Here is an 11,813-nt window from a genome sequence, read left to right as displayed (position 1 = left end):
GCGATATTTTTTATAACTATCTGTGATATGAATCGTAAATTTTTGTTATAAATCGTAAATTTGGTCGTATTTCCTGTACAGGGCACGCTCGATGTCGGAGCGACAGTATGATACACGGTGCTCAGATCTTGGAGTGGACGCGCTTGAGCTCATCTTTCAGCTGCTTGATGATCTTGTCCCTCGGATCCGGCGCCCTGCGCGTGACGAACCCGAACTGACCCGCGGCCAGGTTCAGCATGATCTCCTCGCTTCCGCCCGGGATGGCGTAAGCCTTGACCTCGCGGTAGATGCGCTCAACCTTGGTGCCCTTGCCGCTGCGGGTGTACCCCGCACCGCCGAGGACTTGCATGGCGTTGGAAGCGCAAAATTCGGCGACTCTCGAGGACGAAAGCTTTAGAAGCGCGATGTGCCCGCCGAGCTTGCGGTTCTGCTCCTCCTTGGACATTGTGTTCATCTGGAACGTAACGTTCTCGAGCCACGCCTGGAGGCCCTCGCACTGCCTCGCCATCTCGCCGATCTTGTGCTGGATCGCCTGGTGCTCGATGAGGAACTTACCGAAGGTGCGCCTGGATCGCGCGAACGCGATGGACTCCTCGACGCAGGTCCTGGCCATCCTCGCAGCCTGCGCGGCGAGGAGCCACCTCTCGTGGTTGAAGTTGTACATGATCTGCTTGAACCCGTCGCCGACCCTGCCGACGACATTCTTCTTGGGCACCTTGACGTTGTCGAACTCGATGTAGGTGGTGCCACTGGGCCACACGCCCATGCAGTCCATCTTGCTGGTGGTGATCCCCGGGGAGGAGTTCCGCTCGATGAGCAGCATGGAGAGGCCCTTGTGCGCAGAGCCCGGCGGGCCGGTTCGCACGGCGACTGTGAAGTAGTCGGCGTAGATGCCGTTGGTGATCCACTTCTTGTTGCCGTTGACGAGGAAGTGGTCGCCCTTGTCCTCGGCGGTGCACGCGAGGTTGGCGACGTCGGAACCCGCGCCGGGTTCGGTGATGCAGAGACAGATTATCTTCTCGCCCGCGAGGCACTCGCGCACGACGCGATCCTGCAGAGCTCGATCGCCGGGGACGCCAAAGTTGAGGACGGGCGGCATGCCGATGCCCAGGCCGCCCATCATGGCCCACGCGATGCCACCGCCCGCGCGGGTGCCCTCGTCGACGTTGATGAGCTCGTGGAAGTAATCGTACCCCTCCGGCTCGGCGGCGCTCGTGTACTTACCCGGCCACGGCTTGCCCACGCACGCGGGCAGGATGCCGTACTGGGCGGACTTGGCGTACATGCGCTTGACGTACTCGCCGCACGCGGCGTGGTTGTTCATGGACGCCTGTTTATCCCAGTCGTCGACGACTGAGCGCGAAAGGGAAGGGAAGGACGGGAAGGGAGGGCAGGTCAGCTCGCTAATCTCGAAAACCCTCGCGACGTTGTTAACGAGAGGCGGCCGAAACCCTTTTCCGGTTCGGGGCGAATTGGGCGCGTGTGACGATCGGACTTCGCGCGCGCGGGTCGAACTCTGGATAGTGTCGTAGCATGCCTCGTTCGGCGCGATTGTGAACCCCGGTCGTGGGGATGCGACGTGACGGACTCGGGCGCTTGCACGGATCTGGGGCCGCGGGAGGACTTTTCGTTACTCACTCGGCTCAACCTCCTTCTCGAAAAAGTCGCGGAGCTTGGCACGCCACGCGACGTGGCTAGCGTTGTAGTACGGCGTGTTGAGGTTCTGGTACCACGAGGGCTCGGCCAACGGAACCTTGCTACCGAATGGAGCCATGGATCCGGGCTTGGCCGAGCGCGTTGACGTGGGGTCAAGGTCGAAGGGTTGGAGCGCCATTAAAAAGTGTCGCTTGGGGCGCTTTGCTGACGAGGCTTTGATCCATTTTTTTGGGGATTATTATTTATTTCGCCACACATACACAATGTCATAAAACAAAACGTTTGGTACGTTTTAACGGCAAATAGTGGATCGAACCACGAACTCCATAGGCCACAGACGAGCAAAAGTGAGTGCGACAGCACGCGCTTTTTCCCGGGACACATCCACGCGGCGGAGGGGCGGTGCGGCGGTGCGGAGGGGAGGTGCCGTCATGCGCCCAACGCCGATCCCCCCGCACCTGCGCAAGGGTGTGGCGTGTTCGATATTGCTCGCGTTTGTCATGGCGTGCAACCATTTCAACAGGGACGCGCCCGGGGTCATCGAGGAGCAACTCCGACTGGACCCGAAGCTTGACGTCACGCCACAGAGGTACTCGACGATGACGGCGTTGTACTTCCTCCCCTCGTCCGTCGTGCCCCTCCTGCTCGGTCTGCTCAGTGCGGTGCCTGAGAGCCAAGGCGGCGTGCCGTCGGTCGTCGTCTTCGTCGGCGTGTGTGTCGCTTCGGCGCTCGGGAACTTCGTCGCCGCGTTGGGCGCAGAACGTGGGAGCTTCCCGACGCTGCTGACGGGACGGGGCATCGCGGGAGCCGTGTACGAGGCGGTCGACATGACACCGCTGGGGTTCATACCGCAGCTGCTGCCGGGGCGGTGGGGCACCGTCAGCGGGTTCATCAACGGCGCCCTTCGACTCGGCTCCGTCGCCGCGTTCGGATTGTTACCCATCGCGTACGTCGGCTTGGGCGGCGACGGCGGCGACGGCGCTCGAGCTGTGTTCTGGACGTGCGCGCTGGTGGGCGGGTGCATGGTCCCTGCCGCGGCGATGGTGAGTCGGATCGCGACGGGGCGGGCGAACGCCCTCTTGGGTCTACCCACCGCCACGTCGGGGACGGAAGGGGGTCCGACGCGAGGCGCCGACCCGGGGGCGATCTCCGCCGCCGACGGGGCGATGACGACGGCGGCTTCGGGGACGCCGCCGGACGGACTCAGCGCCGCCGGCGCCGCGCTTCACGCGATCCGCTCGGTTCCCTCCAAGTTTTGGGTCTACGCCGGGGGAAGCGCGTGCATGTACGGGGCTGTGGTCCCGTTTTGGCTGTACGGCGCCGGTTTTCTCCAGCGCGAACACGGGTACTCAATCGACAGAGCCGGGACGCTGATGCTGATCCCGGAGCTCGCGTTGTGCGCCCTCTCGGTGCCCATCGGCGTCGCCGTGGACAGGTTCCACCTCACCTTCGCGCGGTGTCAGCGCTGGTACGCGTTGGGCGCGTTCACGATCGCGGCGTCGCACCTAGGACTCGGGTTGGGCGGCGACCCGAACTTTTTCGTGCTCACTCTCGGAACATCCTACGCGTGCTGTAACCAGCTCACGTGGGCGTCGTTCCCCGGGGTGTGCCCCACAGATTTAATGTCGCTCGGGGGTGGTGTGGTGGCGTGTTGCATCAACCTGGCGTGCGCGATCGTTCCGGCGTGCATCGGCGCGATACGGTCGGGGACGGAGGAGGAGCTCGGCATGTTCGTCCTGCTCTGCTCTTGCGGGTTGACCGCCGCCGGCGTCGGGGCGGCGCTGAGCGCGGGGATGTTCGACGAGGACGAGTTCAAGTACATGGATATGAAGGAAGAAGAGGAGGAGACCAGGGGAGTGCGATCGGAATGGGAGGAGGCGTAGCGTGGGTATCTTAAGCGTTAGCAGCAGTCTACTGCTCTTAGGTAGGAATATCAAACACAGCACGCTGAGGACCGTGACGACCTCATTGACGTGATCGCAGGTTGGCCAGTCTTACCACGCGATGTCGGCGACGCTCGCCCGCCGCTCATCGGCGCTCGCGCGCGCGGTGTTCGCCTACCCCGCGATGGCGCCCACCCTCTCGGCGTCGCGCCGGGTGATGACCACCGCGCCGATCGATCTCGCGCGCCGACGGTTCGAGGTTGGCGTCGGATCCACGCTTCGCGTCTGCGCGCCCGACGGATGGCCTCCGCGCTGGCCCGTCGACGTCGACGTCGTCGTCGGCGAGGAGTACGAGGCAATCACCGTGGAGGGCTCGTGGAAGCCCGCCGAGTCCTGGGAGGGCGCGAGGCCCGCGCCGCCCGCGCTCGACGCTCGCGCAACCTCCGACGGCGGCGTCATCGTTACCCTAACCCCGACCGAGGCGGACGCGAGCGGCCTGAGCGACGCGCAGGCGGACATGCAACCCCGCGGCCGCGGCAGCCTGCGATGCCTCGTCCCACCCCGCTTCTGCGGCGTCGACGTCACCACCGGCGGCGGCCGTTGCCACGTCGCGCAGGTTGTCGAATCCGCCGTCGCCGTGGAATCATCCGGCGGCGACGTCTCGTTCGGGTCTGTGCGAGGCGCAAACCTCCGGGTCAACACCGCGGGCGGCGACGTGCGCGCCGATACCATCACCGCAGATGCGATCATCGGCACCGACGGCGACAGCGTCCGCGTCGGTAAGCTCGTGGGCAGGACGCTCGAGGTGAACACGATGGGTGGCGATTTCGACGTCGGCGCCTTATTCGGCGGCGTCCTCCGCGTCGACACCGCCGGCGGCGCCGTGCGCGTGGACAAGCAGACGCAGGTGAGCGACACGGGCGTCGTGCGCAGCGCCGGCGGGAACGTCACCGTCGGGGGCGTGGCGGGCGGAGACGGCGAGGAGGGAGCCATCGCGGTGGACACGGCGGGCGGGAAACTCGTCGCGGAGCTGAGGGAGTCCCTGCGGTGCGCGTTCGACGCGTACACCGGCGGCGGCGACGCGACCGTGACCGTGCCGGAGGGGTTCGCGATTCCAGTGAACGTCCACGGCGTCCACGACGGGAAGCGCGTGAGCGGTGCGGTGAAGGTTGGGAGACGCGAGGGTTCGTCCAAATGTGAGGGTTCGTTTCTCGGCGCGGCGCGTGTCGTCGGCGGGACGGGCGACGAAGCCGCGAGGAAGGTTGCAGCCGCGGCGCAGTCCGCGACGGTGACCATCAACACCCACGCCAGCGCGGGGTACTCCGACGCCGAGCTCGATGAGCTCTTCGAGGGGGAGGATGCCGATGACGCGAGCGAATCAAAGGATGAGCGCGCGGGCGAGGTGACGTTTGTGGTCGAGAGCTGGTTCGACTCGGTGATGAGGAACCAGGAGGAGAAGAAGGTCGAGACGCCGATGGTAGCGACCGCCGCGCTCTCCCGCGCCGCGAGCCGCGGTCGTGCCTTCAGCACCGCGCGAGCGTTTGGCACATCCGCGCGGGCCGAGATGAGCGCCGTGTCGGCGGCGGCTGTAAAAGAGCTTCGCGACAAGTCTGGCGCCGGCATGATGCTCTGCAAGAAGGCGCTCACAGAGTGCAACGGCGACATGGAGGAGGCGGTTAAGTGGCTTCGCAAGAAGGGCATGGCGTCGGCGGACAAGAAGGCGGGTCGCGTCGCCGCGGAGGGTGCCATCCACTCCTACATCCATGGGGGGTCCCGCCTCGGCGTTCTCGTCGAGGTCAACTGCGAGACCGACTTTGTGGCGCGCGGCGACAAGTTCAAGGAGCTCGTCGCCGACATCGCCATGCAGGTCGCCGCCTCCCCCGGTGTCGAGTACGTCTCGCCCGAAGACGCGGACCCAGCCATGGTCGCCGCCGAGAAAGAGCTCATGATGAAGATGGAGGACGTTGTCTCCAAGCCCGAGAACATCAGAGAGAAGATCATCCAGGGCCGCCTCAGCAAGGTTGTGAACGAGAAGGCGCTCCTCAAGCAGCCCTTCATCAAGGATCCGTCCAAGACGGTCGAACAACTCATCAAGGAGGTCACCGCGGAGATTGGAGAGAAGATCTCCGTCCGCCGTTTCGTCAAGTACAACCTCGGTGAAGGCATCGAGAAAAAGGTGGAAGATTTTGCCGCCGAAGTTGAAGCCACCAGGACCGCAACCTGAGACTTCGCACTTGACGCTGTCTGCCGAATGAGCTATGTAGTGCCTAATCGTGCTAATCTTAAGAACGCGTACCGGCGATGATCGCCGCCGCCTCCGCGCCCCGGCCGAGCCGCTTCATCTCGTCCATGAAGAGCTTTGCGATTTTCGCGTGCGCGCCCTTCGAGCCGTTGCGCTTCACCCCCCTCAGCGCCTCGTGCAGCGGCGTCGACCCGTCCCCTCCCGCGGCGGGCGCGTCCGGCGCGGCACCCCTCAGCACGAGCAGCCTGCACATCCTCTCCTGACCCGTGCGCGCGGCGATGTGCAGCGGGGTGTCGCCGTCGGACCCCCCGGTTTTCTCCACGCTCGCCCCCTGCGCCAACAGGAACCGCGTCAGCGCCCCTTTACGAGCGGCGACAGCCTCGTGCAGCGGCGGCATCGAGTCCGGCGCGTCGGGCTCGTCCACGTCGTACGTACCGGCGTTGATCTTCATCGCGAGCGAGGCCATGTGCGCGTGTGCGGCTCTCGCGAGCTCGAGGTCGCCGGCGATCTCGCCCCGCGGATCCTTTTCACCGCTTTTTAACGCATCCGCGGGCGTAAACCCCAGGGCGTCCAGCGCGCTGGGATTGGCCCCGTGTTCCACGAGCACCTGCGCCGCGGCTCGTTCCCCGGCGAGGCACGCGTAGTGCAGCGCGGTCCGCCCCCCGTCCAAGGGGTTGGCGGTGTCCGTATCCGCTCCGGCCCATATGGCGCTCTCGATCGCGTCGACGTCACCGGCGCTCGCTCCTCGGTACAGCCGCTTGACCTCCTCGAGCTCTGAACGCTCCCGCGCCAGCCTGTCGAACTCGGCTCGCAGTTTTTCCCTGTGATGCTCCTCGTACAGGGCCATGTCCTGGTCGAAATACGGATTGGACTCGCGCAACGCCGCAATGACCTTCGCCTCGTCGTCCTCCCCCTCCTTTTCCCCCGCCCGTCCGTCCCCGGCCCCGTCGTGCGCACCCGGCTCCACCTCGCCCTTGAGAAATTTCTCCGGGATGAGCACGTGGTAGCTTCTCAGGTGATCCTTGGCGCCACGGACCAGCTCCGTGTGCGTCGCGCGGCTCACCTTGATCCTGCCGCCGGGCGAATGCTTGCACTTTCGAGGGTACGTCGCCCCGTTGAGATTCAACGCCGCGGTGGCGTTCGAGGCGGAGTTAAACTCGACCCACGCCTGCACCGGGGGCTTAAAGTGCACAGCCTGCACCGGACCGATCTGCTCCTCGAACCACTGCGCCACTTCCGCGGGAAATACCGCATCCCTGTAGTCGTCGCCCCTCCACCCCGGCGAGAGGAGCCACTTGATCCCGATGACGACCACAGTGCGCCTCGCCTGCTGCTTCTCCTCCTCGGACGCCACGTGGCCGAGCTTGTTGCGTACGCCCCCGACGATGGCGCCATTCTGGCCAAACAGGCTTGGCCCATTGTACCCATCCTCGGTGTGGAACCCCGACATGGCGCCCCACTCGAGTCCGATCCTGCTCTCACCGAAACTGCCGAAGATTTTCGACGAGCTCGAGTTTTCGACTGATCTGAGTCAGCAGCACTCACAAACAAAGGCGCGCAGCCTTCGCGGCCGAGTCGACACCCGCCGCAGTCGAGAGTATTTTATCCTAGTACAGTGGCCATGAGCGGTACGCCACGCGTCTCGTCCGTTCTTCACGACCTCGACGCACCGTACCCGCGCGACCGCGCGCGTCGATGAAACCCTGAAAAAAGCTCACCTCCTCCCCTCCCTTCCTCGCAACAGACGGCACCCCCTCTGTCGCGCAAGAGGCTAAAGACCTCGAGAAGCGCATCCACACGATCAGCGGTCGCGTCGCGCAGCTCGACATGAACCTCCGCAGCACGTGCGATGACCTGACCTCCCTCAACGACTCCCTCAAGCGACTCACGAAGACCGTGGAGAGCTTGCCCCAGGGATCCGAGGAGCGCGTCGCCGCGGAGCGCTCGCTGTACCAGGCGCAGCTGGTGATGAAGGGCGCGGGACCCGCCGGCGCGCTGGACGGCTACCTAAAGCCCCCCCGCAACGGCAAGTTCCTCTCCCTGCTCATGGGTAACGCCGTGGACGTAACCTCGCAGAGGCAGGAGAACAGGCTTCGGATAAAAGAGGAGTACTACTCCTTCAGGGACAGGTCCACCTTCACCTACGTCGCGTGGCCCACCGCGCTGCTCTACCTGAACCGCGAACGGCAAAAAGGGTTGGAGGCGGGCGCTGCCAACACGTGGTTCTCGCTCGTCACCGTGTTCCCGGTGCTGGTGCAGTTCTACTGGTGCTGGATGCTGTACTTTTACGCGGCGCTCGCGCTTCGCGAAAACGTGCTGCGGTGCAACGGAAGCAGGATCCGCCGGTGGTGGATCAACCACCACTACTACAGCATGGGCATGTGCCTCGTGGTCTTGACGATGGACGTGCAGTCCAACGCGTGCCTCAACTACATGTCGCGGTTCCTCGTGTTCACCGCGCTCCAAGGGGTCGTGATGCTCACGCAGAATAGGTACCAGCGCTTCCGGATGTACACCAGGGTGGCGATGGGCAAGGCTTCGCCGATGGACGTAGCCGGCGGCGAGATGGGCGGCAACGCGGGTCAGCTGAAGCTCCTCTACCCGCTGCTCTTCGGCCTGCAGATCATGCAGGTGTACTTCGGGGCGTCCGTGCTGGTGTCCGTGGCGAGGGAGCACGACCTGCTGGACGGCCTCGGGGAGGTTTACTTCGGCGAGTGGCTCGTGCGCCTGGGTCACACCGCGGAAGCTGGCGTCGTGGGCGGGCAGTTTTTCCGCGAGTGGCAGGCGCCCGCCGCGGGTGCGCTGTTCGTCGTCATGGGCGTGGGTAACTTCAGGGCCACGTGCCAGACCTACTTCACCAAGCGCAAGTTCGCCAAGGAGTCCTCGAGGTCAAAGGCTAAGAAGGCGTGAGTGTTGCAGTGAGTGCTGTGTGTGGGTCACCCCCTCCTCGGATCTCGACCAATAGAAACCTGATGCACCTGATTTTAAATCGTCGATACCAGGTTTGCGTCGTCACCCCGAACCCACCGGAGCCTTCCACGCGCTTCTGCCGCACACTGACCTCGCGCGCGCGCGTGTGTCGAGGATCGCGATGTCTGCCATGGCATCGAACGTCGCGGGCGGTCGCGTCGTCGCGTCCGCCGTCCGCCGCGACGGCAACGCGGTGCGATCTCGACGCCCGCCCGGCCTCGGCGAGTTTCGTCCCTCTCGCCCTCTTCGCTCCAAGGTGGCGACCCGCGTGTCCGCGGACAGCGCCAAGAAGATCTCGCAGAACGAGTTCACCGAGCGCGCGTGGGAGGCGATCGTACTGGCGCCGGAGATCGCCTCCAACTCGCAGCAGCAGATCGTCGAGACCGAGCACCTGTGCAAGGCCATGTTCGAGCAGAAGGACTCCTTCGCGCTCCGCATCCTGACCCAGGCTGGCGTCGACCCCTCCGCGGCGGTCGGCTTCATCGATCGTTTCATCTCCAGGCAGCCGAAGGTGAGCGGCGGCGCGCAGCAGGTGCTCGGTCGCCACCTCGAGGCCCTCGTCGAGGAGGCCCGCGTCCGCAGGTCCGCCATGCGCGACGACTTTGTCGCCGTCGAGCACCTCGTCTTGGCCATCTGCAAGGACGAGCGCGTCGGCAACGCGCTCATGGCCGAGCTCGGCCTCAACGAGGACGCCCTCAAGAACGCGGTGACCAAGCTCAGGGGTGGCACCAACGTCACCGACCAGGGCGCCGAGGGCAAGTACGAATCCCTCAAGAGGTACGCGAGGGATCTCACCGCGGAGGCGCGAGCGGGTAAGCTCGACCCCGTCATCGGTCGAGACGACGAGATCCGAAGGACCATCCAGATCCTCTCCAGAAGGAGCAAGAACAACCCCGTGCTCATCGGTGAACCCGGCGTGGGTAAGACCGCCATCTCCGAGGGACTGGCGCAGAGGATCGTGCAGGGCGACGTGCCTCTCTCGCTCCAGGGCGTGCAGGTGATGTCGCTGGACATGGGCCTCCTCATCGCGGGCGCAAAGTTCCGCGGAGAGTTTGAGGACAGGCTCAAGGCCGTGATGAAAGAGGTGACGGATTCCGACGGCGGCATCATCCTCTTCATCGACGAGATCCACACCGTGGTCGGCGCGGGCGGCAGCGGCGGCAGCGGCGGAGGCATGGACGCCGGTAACCTCCTCAAGCCGATGCTCGGCCGCGGTGAGCTCCGATGCATCGGCGCCACCACCCTCGATGAGTATCGGCAATACATCGAGAAGGACCCGGCGCTCGAGCGTCGTTTCCAGAAGGTACTGATCGATCAGCCCTCCGTCGAGGACGCCATCTCCATCCTCCGCGGTTTGAGGGAGAGGTACGAGATTCACCACGGCGTCAGCATCAGCGACAACGCGCTGGTCGAGGCGGCTGTGCTCTCGGACCGGTACATCGCCGACAGGTTCCTGCCCGATAAGGCGATCGACCTCGTGGACGAGGCTGCCGCCAAGCTCAAGATGGAGATCACGTCCAAGCCCACCGTCCTGGACGAGATCGACCGCGAGATTCTCAAGCTTCAGATGGAGCAGCTCTCGCTCCGCAGACCTGCCGGATCCAGGCCGTCGGAGCAGGCCAACGTTTCCGCGCGTCTCCAGCGCGTGGAATCCGAGCTCGCGTCGCTTATGGTCCGTCAGGACACGCTCACGTTCCAATGGGAGCAGGAGAAGGCCAAGTTGGCTGCGATCCAGCAGCTCAAGGAGGAGATCGACGCCGTGCAGACGGAGGTGTCGCAGGCTGAGCGCGACTACGACCTCAACAAAGCCGCCGAGCTCAAGTACGGCTCTTTAATGAACCTCCAGCGTGAGCTGCTCGATGCTGAGGCGGCGATGGACGCCGCCGCGGCGCAGGGCGGCGACCTGCTCCGCGACGAGGTCACCGAGTCCGACATCGCCGACATCATCTCCAAGTGGACGGGCATCCCCGTCTCCAAGCTTCAGGAGGGCGAGCGCGAGAAGCTCCTCAACCTACCTGCCGAGCTCCACAAGCGCGTCGTGGGGCAGGACCTCGCGGTACAGGCGGTCACGGAGGCTATTCAGCGCTCGCGCGCGGGATTATCCGATCCCAACCGCCCGATCGCGTCGTTCATGTTCCTCGGACCCACCGGCGTCGGCAAGACTGAGCTCGCAAAGACTCTCGCCACGTTCCTTTTCAACACCGAGGAGGCCATGGTTCGCATCGACATGAGCGAGTACATGGAAAAGCACGCGGTGTCCAGGCTCATCGGCGCCCCTCCCGGTTACGTGGGCTTCGAGGAGGGCGGACAGCTCACCGAGGCTGTCCGACGCAGGCCCTACAGTGTCGTCCTCTTCGACGAGATGGAGAAGGCTCACGGCGACGTGTTCAACGTGCTGCTTCAGATCCTTGACGACGGACGCGTGACCGATAGCCAGGGCCGGGTGGTGAACTTCAAGAACGCTATTCTGATCATGACGTCCAACATCGGCTCCCAGTTTGTGCTCGAGAACATGAACGACAACAGCGAGGGCGGTAAGGCTTACAGGAGGGAGAGGGTGATGGAGGCTGTCCGCGGGCACTTCCGACCAGAGTTTGTCAACCGCGTCGACGAGTACATCGTGTTCGACCCCCTCGACTTCAACCAGGTGAGGAAGATCGTCGAGCAGCAGGTGGAACGCGTGCGATCCAGGCTCAAGGACCGCAAGATCGGCCTGCGCGTGGACGAGTCGGCGATCCAGATGCTATGCGAGGCTGGCTACGATCCCAGCTTTGGCGCGAGGCCGGTGAAGCGCGCGGTGCAGCACCTGCTGGAGACATCCTTAGCTCAGGCTATCCTCCGCGGCGACGTCGCCGAGAACGAGCAGGCGGTCGTGTGGGCGCACGGAGAGGGTGAGGGGAGGCAGCTCCTCGTCGCGAAGGAGGAAGGTCAGAGGCAGGAGGAGCCTGCGCAGCAGGAGCTCAACGGCGCAGACCCTTACGCGCAGATGTCCTGGGACCAAACCCCCCAGTGAAGAAACAACCATTTATCAACACCATTGAATTGCAAACGAGACGCCACTA

At 64.6% G+C, this 11,813-nt stretch overlaps 5 protein-coding genes across 5 annotated transcripts; 3 read left to right on the top strand and 2 right to left on the bottom strand.

The window, feature by feature from the left end:
• Window positions 1-121: 121 nt before the first annotated feature.
• MICPUN_80247 (predicted protein) lies at window positions 122-1,774 on the bottom strand (the record flags this gene model as incomplete). The annotated part of the gene is made up of 2 exons (XM_002500536.1): window positions 122-1,353; window positions 1,639-1,774. The coding sequence occupies 2 exons, from the start codon at window positions 1,772-1,774 to the stop codon at window positions 122-124; spliced, it is 1,368 nt and encodes a 455-aa protein (XP_002500582.1).
• A 3,329-nt stretch (window positions 1,775-5,103) lies between these two features.
• MICPUN_80283 (predicted protein) lies at window positions 5,104-5,763 on the top strand (the record flags this gene model as incomplete). Its single annotated transcript, XM_002500955.1, has 1 exon — window positions 5,104-5,763. One exon carries the CDS (start codon window positions 5,104-5,106, stop codon window positions 5,761-5,763), a length of 660 nt encoding a protein of 219 aa, XP_002501001.1.
• Window positions 5,764-5,821: 58 nt separating this feature from the next.
• MICPUN_57070 (predicted protein) lies at window positions 5,822-7,231 on the bottom strand (the record flags this gene model as incomplete). Its single annotated transcript, XM_002500535.1, has 1 exon — window positions 5,822-7,231. The coding sequence occupies one exon, from the start codon at window positions 7,229-7,231 to the stop codon at window positions 5,822-5,824; it is 1,410 nt and encodes a 469-aa protein (XP_002500581.1).
• A 539-nt stretch (window positions 7,232-7,770) lies between these two features.
• Window positions 7,771-8,681, top strand: MICPUN_70208 (predicted protein; the record flags this gene model as incomplete). The annotated part of the gene is made up of 2 exons (XM_002500954.1): window positions 7,771-8,442; window positions 8,548-8,681. Coding segments are annotated over 2 exons (806 nt in total), but the record flags the coding sequence as incomplete, so codon positions are not given.
• A 191-nt stretch (window positions 8,682-8,872) lies between these two features.
• Window positions 8,873-11,764, top strand: MICPUN_57068 (chaperone, Hsp100 family, clpb-type; the record flags this gene model as incomplete). Its single annotated transcript, XM_002500953.1, has 1 exon — window positions 8,873-11,764. One exon carries the CDS (start codon window positions 8,873-8,875, stop codon window positions 11,762-11,764), a length of 2,892 nt encoding a protein of 963 aa, XP_002500999.1.
• Between the last annotated feature and the right edge of the window lie 49 nt (window positions 11,765-11,813).

This window comes from Micromonas commoda, chromosome 3 (genome assembly GCF_000090985.2).
Source record: "Micromonas commoda chromosome 3, complete sequence".
Classification (NCBI taxonomy): Eukaryota; Viridiplantae; Chlorophyta; class Mamiellophyceae; order Mamiellales; family Mamiellaceae; genus Micromonas; species Micromonas commoda.
Note: the sequence above shows the minus strand (reverse complement) of the source record. Positions and strands in the feature narration are given on the sequence as shown.